General features: G+C 41.2%; 1 protein-coding gene and 1 long non-coding RNA gene across 8 annotated transcripts in view; one reads left to right on the top strand and one right to left on the bottom strand.

Annotated features, from left to right (window-relative positions):
* The window catches only part of igsf9ba (immunoglobulin superfamily, member 9Ba), an 88,735-nt gene extending 76,010 nt beyond the window's left edge, over positions 1-12,725 (top strand). The window contains exons 13-21 of one of the 7 annotated variants that reach the window (XR_008642394.2): positions 112-287; positions 376-602; positions 2,526-2,610; positions 3,271-3,432; positions 4,658-4,703; positions 5,338-5,424; positions 5,974-7,617; positions 8,189-9,488; positions 9,791-9,921. Coding sequence is in view for 6 of the 7 variants with exons in the window: in XM_055196280.2 (XP_055052255.1) it covers positions 112-287; positions 376-602; positions 2,526-2,610; positions 3,271-3,432; positions 4,658-4,703; positions 5,338-5,424; positions 5,974-7,617; positions 9,791-9,921; positions 12,241-12,461 (2,779 nt within the window). In the remaining variant the exon portion in view is untranslated. The other 6 variants (XM_055196281.2, XM_055196280.2, XM_055196285.2 and 3 more) reach the window with 6 other exon arrangements.
* The window catches only part of LOC129437897 (uncharacterized), a 72,259-nt gene that overhangs the window by 50,205 nt on the left and 7,572 nt on the right, over positions 1-14,482 (bottom strand). The gene's annotated exons all lie outside the window — the stretch shown is intronic.

The raw sequence follows: 14,482 nt of genomic DNA, 5'->3' as shown, positions 1-14,482 counted from the left end.
GGTCCTAAGATTGTCTATTACAGCTTGAATCAGATGAAACTTGTAAACTCAATAGTAAATTTCAATTTACATATGTCATTGTCTTAACGTAATTTTGTTATCATCCAACAGGAAGATAAAAAACGATTTAGGGCCTCATGATTGGCTGTCCATACCTGTGCCTGGCTCTCAGACGTGGTTGATGGTGCAGGGGTTGGAGCCAAAGACTGCCTATCAATTTAGTGTGTTGGCCCAGAACAAGCTGGGCACCGGCCCCTTCAGTGAGGTAGTCACTGTGACTACAGGAGGTACATAAAACCTTTACCCCTCTGTGTAACTAAACTGACATCTAAATCAGCCTTTATATTAGATCCTATATTTTCATGCATCTTTCAGGGTATCCTATAAGTACCCCAGAACCACTGGTGCTTCTAACTCCACCACGATGCCTCACAGCCAACCGGACACAGCAGGGTGTATTGTTGACATGGCTTCCCCCAGCCAATCACTCTTCGCCTATTGACCGTTACATCATCGAATTTCGACTGGGAGAAAGGTGGGAGGTTCTGGATGACTTGATTCCCGCAACTGAGACTGAGATCATAGCAAGAGACCTCATTCAGGTAACTCTCGCTCTGATAATCTTCCAGCTAATATCAACGGAAAGTATGATAGTGATAGGTATGCAAGTTATAAATACCCCAGTGGCACAATATTAAGGTTGTCTCCGGTAGAGGCATCGCTAACATCCTGTGCAGATCCGATTAGTGCCATATCATAATCCATAAGTATGAACCTACGAGTGTAAATAATTCAACTATATTTTTTATGAGGATTATTTTGTCAGGTAATGCTGATATGAAGGTTTGGTAGAAAAGGGAATACAGTAATGCATTCAGAATCTAAAAATTGAAAGGGAAAAGGCTGCAATCTGTATCTTTTGGCTCTATAGTGCCATCTCTGTTTGAAACATAAAATTGCAGGTTACTTTACGCATTTACATTTATGTGGGTTGAAGTAAATTGACATTGAATTGACAATGCGAAAGTGTCAAGGAGACCGTTTTAAACGGCTTGGATTGTTTAATGTGCATATTCAGTAACTGATTTAAAGGATTAGTCCATTTTCTTAAAAAAATCCAGATAATTTACTCACCACCATGTCATCCAAAATGTTGATGTCTTTCTTTGTTCAGTCGAAAAGAAATTATGTTTTTTGAGAAAAGCATTCCAGGATATTTCTCATTTTAATGGACTTTAATGGACCCCAATACGTTACAGTTTTAATGCAGTTTCAAAGGACTCTAAATTATCTCAAACGAGGCATATGGGTCTTATCTAGTGAAACGATTGTCATTTTTAACAAGAAAAATTAAAAATATGCACTTTTAAACCACAACTTCTCGTCTTCCTCCGGTCCTGTGACGCGCCAGCGCGACCTCATGTAATTGCGTAATGCCGTGGAAAGGTCACATGTTACATATATGAAACGCACATTTGCAGACCATTTTAAACAATATACTGACACGAAGACATTAAGTAGTATAATTCCACATACAACAACGTCGGAACGGTCCTCTTTCAACACACTTGTAAACACTGGAGCGTAGTTTCACATACGTCCTCCGTGACCACTTGACGTGATGACGTATTGCGTGGGGTCGTGCTGGCGCGTCGCAGGAGCGGAGATGGACGAGAAGTTGTAGTTTGAAAGTGCATATTTTTTATTTTTCTTGTCAAAAATGACAATCGATTCACTAGATAAGACCCTTATGCCTCGTTTGGGATCGTTTAGAGTCCTTTGAAACTGCTTTAAATCTGTTATGTGTTGGGGTCCATTAAAGTCCATTAAAATGAGAAAAATCCTGGAATGTTTTCCTCAAAAAATGTAATTTCTTCTCGACTGAACATAGAAAGACATCAACATTTTGGATGACATGGGGGTGAGTAAATTATCTGGATTTTTGGATTCCTAAAATACAAAAAAACGAATACAAAAAAGATGTATTGTAGCTTTAACTCCTTCAACTCTGCGTACCCGCCAGTGGGTCGAAAACTGCATCATCAATTAAAAAAAAGTTGTGGAGCACAAAGAGAATTTTTATCAACTTACTTCAAATTATGTGGGTGGATGACTCTTTGCAAATGCAGGCATGCCCAATTGTGCAAAAAGTAAAATTACTTGCATATTTTTTAAGTGCTATGAATTGAATGCAATATATTTTAAAAACTGGAGAGCTTTCAGCTGTTACAATTGCATGTTATTGAACCGTTAATTATAATCAGTCAAAGCGTTTCAGAAAAGTCTGGATTTGTGATTACAGGAAATATAAATCAGTAAGGTCTGTTTCATGGCAGAGAAATAACTCTGGGGTGAGGGAATACATTTTCTGCTGCAAAACTCAGAGGATATCATTTTAATTCAGTCTGACATACATACAGCAGAGTCTGTGACAAATGTTCTTGTTATAAATTGCTAGATCTGACACCTGCACCTGTTGGCCTCAGTGGATTCGTGACCCACTGACCTGTTTCCCTTTCTCCCAGGACTCTTGGTATGAATTTCGAGCACTGGCTGTAATGGATGATCTTGTCAGTGAGAGCAGTAATGTGGTGGGAGTGTCAAGTACAGGTGAGAATAAGGCGCGTCGCTCAAATCCACTGATTCATTGCTTTAGCCGTCTAGAGCTTCACTGCCCCCTGCTGGTTAATAGAGTTAGTGCCTTTATGCTTTTTTTGTTGCCATGTCGATTGATACAGAAGCGTCATGCACCTCCTTTTTGTGAGGGGGCATCAGTGGCAGTTCTGCTTCTTTCTGCACTTTGATCAACCTAGTAGCTTATTACTTAAATGTGACCCGGTCTTGAAAACCCAGCTAAAGTCATTTTATGTGAGTTGGTAGATCCTCCTACATAATGTAAAGAACATTCTGTGAAAATACAACTTTGATATCTTACTTGGATGCTCATATAATCTTGGATATCAAACTTGGATGCTCATATAATCTCATGAGACTTCAGCCTGGCTTTCACAGACATGGTCACAAATCCAAGGCATGTATATTTGTAATATTTTAACACACATTATGTATCAAAATGACCAATGTGTGTGATTTTTGCCTTTTAAATCCACTTGGCTCCAAAAAAGAATCAATGACGCATCTGATGACGGTGCTGTCATAACAACAGCCAATGCTATAGTCTGCTTTATAAATCACACTAAATGCTGCTTTGTAAATAAACGCTTGCTGCATTCCATCATTTTTTCATGTTAAGTATGTCTCCTCTCTCAGACCCGTTCCCTCCCACAGAGATCTCAGATGAAGGGCTGGCCAGGCCAGTGGTGGCCGGAATCGTAGCCACCATCTGTTTCTTGGCCGCGGCCATCCTCTTTAGCACGCTTGCTGCGTGTTTCGTCAACAAGCAGCATCGACGCAAGCTCAAACGCAAGCGAGGTAGGTATTTTCCAAATACGGCGTGTCCTTTGGGGGGGGTGTATATTTCAAAGTATTGCTGTATTGTATGTCATGCTACGTAGTATTGATATTGTCGTAACGGGAATACGCGTTTCATGATAGAGCAAAACATAATAAAGCATTCACTGGTTATGTCTGTTTGACCCAAATCCAAACTTGCTTAGAATAAGCAAAGAACATAATTTTTGCTAAGCACAGGACCTTCTGCATGAATTTATTTGCTGGTGTAATTGGTGGGCTACCATAAATGATAGGTAAACCCCCATGATCTTTCTGTTGACTGTCGCTGGTTAAGCAAGGAAGTTTAAGCTTGGTGGCAACACCAGCATATTGTATGTTTCAACAGAGATCGCACAAGAAACAAGTAAGTAAAAGATTGGTCTTTTAAATAATCATACTTTAAATGTAACAAAGTTGTAACAGCACCTTTATTTGTGACTATTATTAAGATGATCCAAAATTAAAATGGTTGGCTAAGTTGTAGACATACTGTGCCAAACACCAAAAATGCATATTTTAGATGAATCTTTATAAAGTTTCTAAGTTCAATTAATGTTAAATAAATGCTAGTTTAAAAGCATTTATTAACCTTTGTAAATGTTAGTTAATGCCAATACAATTATATTACGCAGCAGATATTTTCGGGCACTGCATAATATTACTGCCATGTTACGGCAGCATGTTACGGTAGCATGTTACGGCAGCAAAGTCCTTGATTATTACGCCAGAATGAGAGTATAGTTCCTAGCCATATCTGCCTGGAAAATCGTAACTTTTACATTTTCTGTCGGTTTTAGTACACAAAGTAACTACAGAAGAGTCAAATTTAAAATAGTAAAAAAATATCGAAACTCTTTGGTCATTTTTGAGCGCGATGCTAGATGGTCTAATCAGATTCAATAGCTATGCTAAAATTGGTAGCGCCAGACCCAGAGATTGACTGAATGGATTCCAAAACGGTAAGAATCAAATGTTTAACTTTAGGGGAGCATTTTTTCAAAAAAAGTGGAGTGTCCCATTAAGGTGGTATCCACTCTATATTCAAATTAGCCTCTCATACATTATTGCATAAATACTGAATTGCAAGATACCTTCTTACCCCCACCCTTAATGTCTGTGTTAGTCTTGTATCTTAAAAGCAGTGGTTATGATAAAGACCTTATACTGTCATGCTGATGTAGCACTGTGTTGTATCTGTCCATAGACCCTCCACTATCGATTACGCACACAAGGAAAAGCATTGAATCTCCGTAAGTACTAGTGCATGGTAACATCCATCATACTTTGCACTCTTGCAAATCTGTTGACACCTAGGATGATCCCTTCAGCACATGGCTTGAGAGAGTGAAAGAGAAAGTGAGAGAGAGCATGTACACTAGGGAAATGGCTGACCCCAGCAGCTGCTGTGTTATGGTGAGGGCTGCATGGAGGAGGATTTGAGTGGTCACTAAAGTGGCTGCTATAAATGCATCTGTGCTTACCTTTGCTTTTCAGCACTGAGATGCATTGATTTGCCATTACAAACAATATTCTCAAGCTTTTCCTTTTTTGCCGTTCAGGCAGGTTGTCGTAAAACCTTTCAATAGCACAATACTACAGTATTAACATGACCCCCCCCCCCCCCCAAGTTCCTCCAAATCAATCAGTGCAGGCATGGCAGCATGTCACTTTCACATTTAACTAGAACTTAGAGGGAAAAGAATATTAGGGGAAGCACCTACAACCCAGTCCTAACTGGGACTCATACTCTTATCCGATTTCATTTTGGTCTCCATAGAGCTGCAGTCTCATGCTCCCATCCCACTCATTACCACATACCATTGTGGAACCATAGTCTGGTTGACGGCCGACTCTGCCCCGTCTCTATTTTGTTTTTCACCGCAGGCCTCCTCTTACTCCCTTGCCTGGCATTGAGCCCTACTGGGAAGAGCCAGACAGGAGCAGCTACAGGCCCCCATCTACCAGCCCTCAGTGAGTGCCTGCACCTGCACCTTTCTTAGTGACAGGCGCTAACATGCGCCTGTCTGCATTAGCTGCATGCTTTCAGTTAATGGTGCGGAGCAAAAAGCTTCTTTGGGGGAATAAAGAACATAAGCACTTAGCTGCTCCTTACTCTTTATAGTTAGCTGCTCCTTACTCTTTATGATTTTTACTAAAGAATTGGGTAACTGTTGTGTAACTCACAATGTTTAGCAGATTTTTGTTCTAGCCCACCCCTGCCTGTATGACTTAAGTGTTATGTGTCTGGTTCTCATTCTGTTGTACTCCATTTTGTCTCACCCTGACACCATCTTTCATTTACTTATTCAAGATGGCATTTAAATGAAGGTCAAATGTTTGATGTAATCACTTTTATGAAATGAGCCATGCCTAAATGCTAATTACTATACATTTTATGACATTTACATAGTATTATATAGAATACATATGCAATGTCATGCAACTTCCTTGTTCTTGTTTTGATAGTGTGAATTTTCCCCATGATTTTTTCCTAAGCCTCATGTCCTTTTTGATTGATAGGCTGTCCTCTGGGAAGATCAGTCCTGAGAGCATCACCTCTTCCCGTCCCCCATCTCTGGCCAGTGTAGGTGGCCCTGGCCTTTATGTGAAGAAGTTACCAAGCCCCAGGAAAGAGAAGGAGCTTTCACTCTATAAGAAAACCAAGAGAGCAATAACCAGTAAGAAGTACAGTGTATCGAAACATGAGGCCGAGGTCACCACACCCATCGAGCTGATAAGCCGCGGACCCGATGGCCGATTCATCATGGACCCCAATGACACTGACACGTCCCTCAAGTCCCGGCGTATTGAGGGTTTTCCCTTTGTGGAGGAATCAGACTTGTATCCTGAGTTCCGCCAGTCAGACGAGGAGAACGATGACCCAGGTCCCCTACCCCCAGTCATGGCCACCCTCAGGCCCCAGATATCCCCTGTGTCCTCCAGCCAGGAGTCCTACATGCAGCCCCCAGCCTACAGTCCTCGGTTCCAGAGGCCTATGGAAGGTATGAGCATCTCGGAGGGTAGTGGGCTTCAGGCCACAGGGCAGAGCCGGGTCTCCCATTTTCACAGGGTCTTCCCTCCAGGGCCCTTCTACGGCTATCTAGGTAGTGGTGCTGAGGTGGAGCTTCACCCTCCGTTTTACATGCCTGATGTTAGCCCACGTAGCTCTGCCATGTCCTCCTCACCTTCATACCCCCCCGAGGGGCAGTTCCGTCATCCCACCATCCCAGAGGAGAGGGAGGAGCTGAGGATCCATCAGTACGGTGCTTCCGGCCACGCCCTCCCACTGGTGCATAGCCCTCCCTCCTCTCGCTCAACCGAGACCTGGCAGCCTCCTGACTTTCCCTTTCTAGGTCAGGAGGGTCCCCGTCTCGCTCTTCCACCACGTCATTCCTCATATCTCCACCGGGACCTCCCTGAGCCCCCACCATACCCCTCTCATAGTCGCACTCTTAGCACCACTTCTCAGCTCCCTTCAAGCTCTGCTTTCCTCCAGCTGGAGGCCCCTAGAGCCCACCTAAGCAGATCTTCTGGCAGGTTCCCGCCTCAGGGCCCTTCAGCCAAGCATGTAACTATGCAACAGGCCCAGACTCTGGGGCAGTTGAGACACACTGCCCACGGTATGGGCGTACCAGTGTTGCCTTACTCAGGCGCCACGGCCCGCATGGGAAGCCCAAGCACACTGCACAGTGAGAGCTCCGACGGCTGGAGGTCCGAGGCCCAGCCTTGGCTCAGCCCCAGGGCGGCACGAAGGATGGAACTCGGCCTGCAACAGGTGGTCCTGCAGCCGTCGCGGCTCTCCCCTCTCACTCAGACCCCTCCCAGCTCACACGCCGGCTCTCCGGACATCCTCGTACGCCCTCCTCCCCGTCCCATCCTGCGGTCTTCCCGCTCTCAAGAGATGCCCGAAAGTGCCCGTCACCCCGTCAGTGTCTCCTTCTCCCGGAGGTCTCTTTCCTCTTCCCCCGCCACTTCACCCACCCAAGGCCAGAGTGGCCAACGTCCCAGCCTCAGCTATCGCGCCCACATGGCCTTTGCCACAGCAGCGGCCAGCTACCCCTCCCAGTCCCCTTCACCCCCCACGGAGAGCAGTGATGCTTTCGGCCAGATGCCATCTCAAAGAAGGACAGATGAGGAGATGCTCCCCTCAGAACCCTCTCCAGGGTAGGTGAACCATACCATTGGAGGCTCCAAAATGACAAAGGAGATTGTTATTCATCATTGTGCCGCAAAAGCAATGCTTTCATGCTTTTGCGTTTTTTATTAAACTTTTTTTACATGTACATCTTAAACTATTTACATATACACAATTGTCCATGTCCTCCAGTATAACTCTTCAGGGTTCACAGGATAAAATGCCATACTTTTAAAAACTATTCTTCTAACCTTTAAAAGCAGTGTAATCTTATATAGGAATTTATGGTAGTCTATATAACGTCTCTCATGGTTAAGGATTTTCTAGTGCATCCATGATGATCCCATGGCTCCTCCTTCTTTTTCCACTTTTGTGGGCTGACCACATCACTCACCCTTTCCAGCTCATTTCTTCCATCTCTCTCACTTCCTCTAACTTCAGGGCTTTGACCATCACGGTGGCCTTCTTAGGCGGCCTTTGTTGCCAGGGATGAGTGTGCACTCATCTCTTGCAACGCTCATCCTCATCTAGAGTAGAGACGGCGTTTTATTCTCTGGAGGCTCTGGTAGTCTTACTCTCTTTGTTTTTGATTGATCTCAGCTATCTGGGCAGCATTGTTGTGACCAGGTCCTCTACACCACAATAGGTAAGGGTCGAATCCATGTCTGAAAGGGGAGGGGTTTGCAGGCCGGGTCTTAAATCATTCTTATTTAAAGGGGAATGACAGATATAAACAAATATTACACAGTATTATAATAGCTTATTTGCTGGCATACTTTGGCTGCTTTTCAGAAATGCTTTTCAAATCATTTCTGCAATAAAAGTACACATTTTAGAATTTTTCTAGAAAATGTTGCAATTTTGCCCTTCTTAAGGATATTCCCCTTTAAAATATTGTTTTCATGTACAAAAATATCATGCATGCCTTCTCTTAATACTCTTCCTCGGTGCCAGATCAGTAACAGCAGTTCTCAAACTAAAATTTCTTGTCACACTTGTCGTCCTAGTGGTTTGGTTCCTTTCTTTTACGTGACTGTTCTTTACCGGCCATTCTTCCCTCCCTGCCATCTCTTCTCCTGTCAGCATGGTGAAGCCACTGTACAGTGTATTCATGGTAACCAGAGTGTGTTTGATGTGACGGACTGTAGTGCTCGGTCATGTCTCCCCCCTCTATTAATCACTTTCACTTTCTCTTTCCACAGCCTCAGCAGCAGGGAAGACTGTCTGTAAACGCTTTGTGTTTCTGTGCCTTGTGAACCCATGAGTTGTGGGCTGACTCTTCAATATGGACGTTTGAGTGTCATGATCTATGCCATGCTAAAGGAATGGCATATACGATAAAAGACAACACTTTACAGGAAACTTGATCCTGTTGTCAATTTAATACGAACGTGAACCCAGTGCGATTAGCTGGGGAACAGGAGATTTGGGCTAGTTGTAATTTGATTGGACAGTGCTGACAGCATGGCTGCAGTGTGCAACATGAGGTAAAAGGTTTTATCATGCTAATTTAGGTTCATTCTCCTTACCAAACTAACTGAACTAATACGGTGTGCTTTTACCTTGCAGAATACCCATGCTGTATCTAACCAAAGAAGAGTTTGTAATTTAAGCAATACATATGATTTGATAGTTATCTTAAAGGTTTAGTTCACCCAAACATAAACATTTCTCCAAAACCTGTTTGACTTTTTTCAATGGAAAACAAATGTTAGGCAGGATGTTCAAGCTGCTGTTTGAGAGTGGATACAGATCAGAGCTGTCAATCTCCAGAAAGGACAAAAAAGGTTCACGTGATTGGTCAACATTCACTGTCAAGATATACAACGAGCGGCCTGAATCTCCTGCCTATCATCTCTTTTGTGGTCCACAAAAGTCAAATAGGTTTCGAACAGCAAGGGTGAGTAAATGATGACCCAGTTTTCATTTCTCAGTGAACGAGTCATTTACCTGCTGATTACCAATAAAAAAAAGGAAAACAACCAATTACATACTCAACTACTTGGTCAATTTTCTCGCAACTCGTCAAAAGTTGATTCACGATTCATTGCTAAATTGCGCAGCAAATGTTGATGAATTGAACTTTTGTCACCAAGGTATTTATTATGTACTTGGCATCTGGGCAGTTTGAACAGGCCGTTGGAGGGCAGCACACCCTAGTGGCCGTTTGTAGTAATGCGTCATTATGTTTGTCTCTCACAGGGAGCATCTAGGTGCAGTGAGAGTCCCTGCAGGGTCTGAGAGCTTTGAAGCACTGATTTATTATTGTATTAATAAAGCCAAGAAATCAACAGCCAACAAAAACAACAACTCCAGATTCAAGAAAAGAACAGGTCAGTATGAAAGACATGTTGGCAATGCTATAATGTTCAAATTAGACTTCATGGTTTAATAATGTTACTGTGGGAAATGGGCCTGATTTGGTTGATTGAATCACAAGTGGACAATGCCAAATACAGGTGTAAACGTGGTGTAAAAAATGCAAAGGTAGTCGAAAACGCATTCAACTGGATTGCTTTTGTGATGCCGGCTGAACCAGTTTAATCCGCCTACCCGTTTCATATCCCTATCGTGTTTATATATATATGTATCTCTCTCAAGGGTTTTTCTCCTCCTAGGAGTTTTCCCACAGGGTTTTTCCTCCTAGAGTTTTTTTTCATCCCATGGAGAGTCAGCCAACGTTGGCCTAACTTAGCACTTTTCTGTATACGTTACATTATTACTATGCTCGCTTGCACAGTTTTATTATTAGCCGCTGTATTCTGCTTCTTATATTATCTATAGATTTTTCTGTGTTTTTCCCTACATTTATTCATGTAAAGCTGTTTTGAAACAATTAACAATTGTGAAAAGCGTTATATAAATAAAATTGAATTGAATGTAGATGCTCATCAAGCAGACACAAAAGCCCGCTTTTTCCGCCTCCTGGCCTAATGTGTGATATACCGAGCACAATGTTTTTACATCAGACCTAACTTCTAGCGTGAAACCAGTGTTCGGAGCGTCTTTATGCGGTCACTGCTAAAACGAAAGCGGCTGCTCTCCGCCTCTTTTGTTTGAGTTTCATTTTTCCAGCGTATAAAAGTTGTGCGAGCTTATTTTATCAATTGTTCTGAAATATTTGAGAAACTCCTTACATAAGCATGTCCAAGACTTTGTGCAGCATGTTTACTAACATCAGAAGCAGCGGTACTCTGAAATTATATTAGTGTGCATTAACTTAAACCCGTAATTTCTCCTACTCATGTTTTAACAACTGGTATATTTTTTCAATAACTATGATATAATATGATATACAAAAAACGTGTCAGATATTTCAATATACAATACAGCATTCCGCGGCCGTTTACATGTCATGTCTAAAAACGTGTGTTTAAAGGGACACTTTGATTTTTACCATTTTGGAATCCATTCAGCTGATCTCCGGGTCTGGCGGTACCACTTTTAGCATGGCTTGGCATAGTCCATTGAATATGATTTGACCATTGGCATCGCGCTAAAAAATAACCAAAGAGTTTTAATATTTTTCCTATTTAAAACTTGACTCTTCTGTAGTTACATCGTGTACTAAGACCGACAGAAAATTAAAAGTTGCGATTTTCTAGTCAGATATGGCTAAGAACTATACTCTCATTCTGGCGTAATAATTAAGGACTTTGCTGCTGTAACATGGCTGCAGGAGGCGCAATGATATTACGCAGCGCCTGAAAAAAGTCCCCTGCTATTAAAAGTTACCAAGGGGGTTATTTTCAGGCGCTGCGTAATATCATTGCGCCTGCTGCAGCCATGTTACAGCAGCAGAGTCCTTGATTATTACGCCAGAATGAGAATATAGTTCATAAGCCATATCTGCCTAGAAAATCACAACTTTTAATTTTCTGCCGGTCTTAGTACACGATGTAACTACAGAAGAGTCAAGTTTTAAATAGGAAAAATATTAAAACTCTTTGGTTATTTTTGAGCGCGATGCTAAATGGTCTAATCAGATTCACTGAATTATGCTAAGCTATGCTAAAAGTGGTACCCCAGACCCAGAGTCCCGGACATCGGCTGAATGGATTCCAAAACGGTAAAAATCAAATGTTTAATTTTAGGAGAGCTGGAAAATGAGTGTCCATTTAACACGTGTCAAGGCGCTTCTTTCTTCCAAAGAAAAGTCCCATGGCGTCTTTCGTAGCTAAGTAACCATGAGCCGGACTCTCCGGGTCGGCTCATCTGTTCCTCGTGTCAAATCATATCATTGTCACCATGCATTGACATTCTTTGCAAGTTTTTTTAATATTCATAGCGAATTTATACAGTACTGACCGATATTTAGAAGTATATCAGCGTTAGACATTTTGGCAATATTGTCCAGCCCTAGACCACCCTCTCAATGTAATGAGGACAGAAGTGGTCGAAAGTGGACAGGTGTAAATATGCATGTCTCTGTTGTCCACTTGTAATCCGATCAACCAAAACGCATCTTAATACCAGATGATATACCACATCTTGCTGTTTTGTATTGACTCCACTGGTGATCTAGTTAATGGTATCTGTTGAGGCTAGCGAAAGACTCATGGGGGTTGAACAAACACTTTGAATCACACATTTTCTTTGCAAGTTTAGTATGGCACACTGTCCCTGTGTCTCATTTGCTTTGCTGTCTTTAGATGTGTCCATCTCTCAGACCCAGCAGCCGCTTGCATCTCAGGCCTCCGAGCAACGAGAACATCTCAGCTCTCCCTCAAAGAAAAAGTGGAAACGTCCACTTAAAAAGTCCCCATGTCACCATATGTCCCCTCTGCTGCGTTGGCTTCACAACAGAGAAGACAGGAAATCACTTCTGGCCAGTATGGACCCAGTCCCTTCAAACTATGGCTCTCTGCTTTGAGAAAGCCTTGGGGTGGCTCATCTTCTTGTCCATTTAGATCAAATGTACAATGGACATGCTCTCAGTACTGTTTTGTAATCAGTCTAAACTAGATACGATTTATTATCTTCTCCGTTTGGCACAATATCCTACACATATCTGTATTTTCTGTAAATTTACACAAAGGATAAACGCTACAGGGGTGCTCTTTTAGAAAACATAGAAAAGGACAGGAAAAGCTTTTTGGTTCATTAAAAAATAAATAAAAAAATAAACAGAATTCCATTACATGTTAGGAAAAGTCTTGCTGGCCACTTCAGATTTTGTTAAACAGTATTAAATGTCAAATTTGTGTATATTGTGAAGGATAGAGAGTGTAGTACTCTGTACAAATGTATCTCTCAAGACGTGATAGTTAATACAGGGTTTCTTTTCTTCCTTCTACAAAATATACCTCAAAAAAAGAGAACAAATAGCTAAATAATCTGGCACATATTTCAGCACTTCTACCATATTTTGTGCAGGCTAACATACTGTATTTAATTCTGAATGACTTATTTTGTCTTTTTTGGCTAGCTTCAACAGTATTTCAGAATGTGAGGGTTAATGTAAGCTCAGAAAGTTCAAAATATGTACTTTGAAATATAAAGCACAGAATATCATAGATAATAGAAACTAGCTAGCTGGCTGCGACACTAGATAACAAAGTTTGAAAAGATATTTTTATGTCAGCTGAACCGATTTTGAATTTAAAGTGAAGGCAGGTAGATGAGTAAACACTGATGTATTGTTTCAAAATGATTTACGTATTTATTATATTTTGGACAGGCACTTTTTAACAATTAAAACAGCGGAAGTGGTCGGAGGTAATATAAAATTTGCCCGCGTTGAAAAAAAAAATCATGTTTACTTTAAATTTAAGAAGTATGCTTTTTTCAAATGTTCAGATGACAATAACAAATGTAATATTTATACCGAAGTAGAATTATTTGGTCCTTGTCTTGCACAAATGTATAGTTAGAAGTGGTGAAATGCATTATTAATCTTTCAGTAACTTCCTTGAGGATAAATAATTTGACATGTTGCTTTAGACATAAACAAAAGGAAGTACAGTAGATATCGTGCAGACTACTAAAAATATCAGTCTAACATAGCAAAGTGAATTAATCCTTACTTTAATCGGTGGGAAAATAATCGGTGTTACTTTCTACTTACACAAGTGAACCTCGACTGTGTTCTTTTTAAAGCAATTTGCAAGTAGATTGTATTGTAATCTTTAGTATTTGTCATCCATCACAGCTCATCTGACATAGCAAAGTTTGTGTTATTACTAACGGTGAGTTTAGTATTTTCTGAAGGATGTTTATCGACTCCAGAGTTCACTAACAGCTGCTGATCTGCTACCTATACAGTAAAAGCTAACTGAGCGTCCGCATTAAGTTTAACCGATGGTGAATGTAAGGTTTGCTCCTAGAAAATCAGATGTTCTGAATATTTTTAATGTGATGTTTCTCTCTATTTTAGCTCCTTAAGCACCTGTGCATATAACTCCAAAATGAATCTTCTCCAAATGTTTATGTTTAATAATGATGTACAGTGTTGGAAATGGACGAAATGTCATGCAGTACTTGAATAAGGCGAGGTATTCATTTCAGTGCAACAAGATTTACAACAAAGACATTTTTTTTAACTTTCAAAAAGGTCACATTGAGTTTAGAGGATTTGACTTGAGTGCCCAAAGGGCTCTTTATACTTTTCCCCTTTCATTTTATGTATCCATTTTACTAAATATTACATACAACATTTAAAAAATGTAACAGCTATAGTCTTTTTACCCCCATATGGTGTGTACCAATTCGAAAGGCTGCTTTAAAGCTGTAGTCTCGTAGACGAGAGGACCGTGGCTATTTTTAGATCTTCTTGATTACAGTACCTGCCTTTAGCTGTCAGGAAAGCAGTATTGAATCTAGACTTTGCTATGCGTTTTGTGAAGAACTCATCGCTGAAGTCCTACGAAAACCACATAATGTTTACATGATCTA

This window comes from Misgurnus anguillicaudatus, chromosome 24 (genome assembly GCF_027580225.2).
Source record: "Misgurnus anguillicaudatus chromosome 24, ASM2758022v2, whole genome shotgun sequence".
Taxonomy (NCBI): Eukaryota; Metazoa; Chordata; class Actinopteri; order Cypriniformes; family Cobitidae; genus Misgurnus; species Misgurnus anguillicaudatus.
This window is presented reverse-complemented; position numbering and strand designations above follow the sequence as displayed.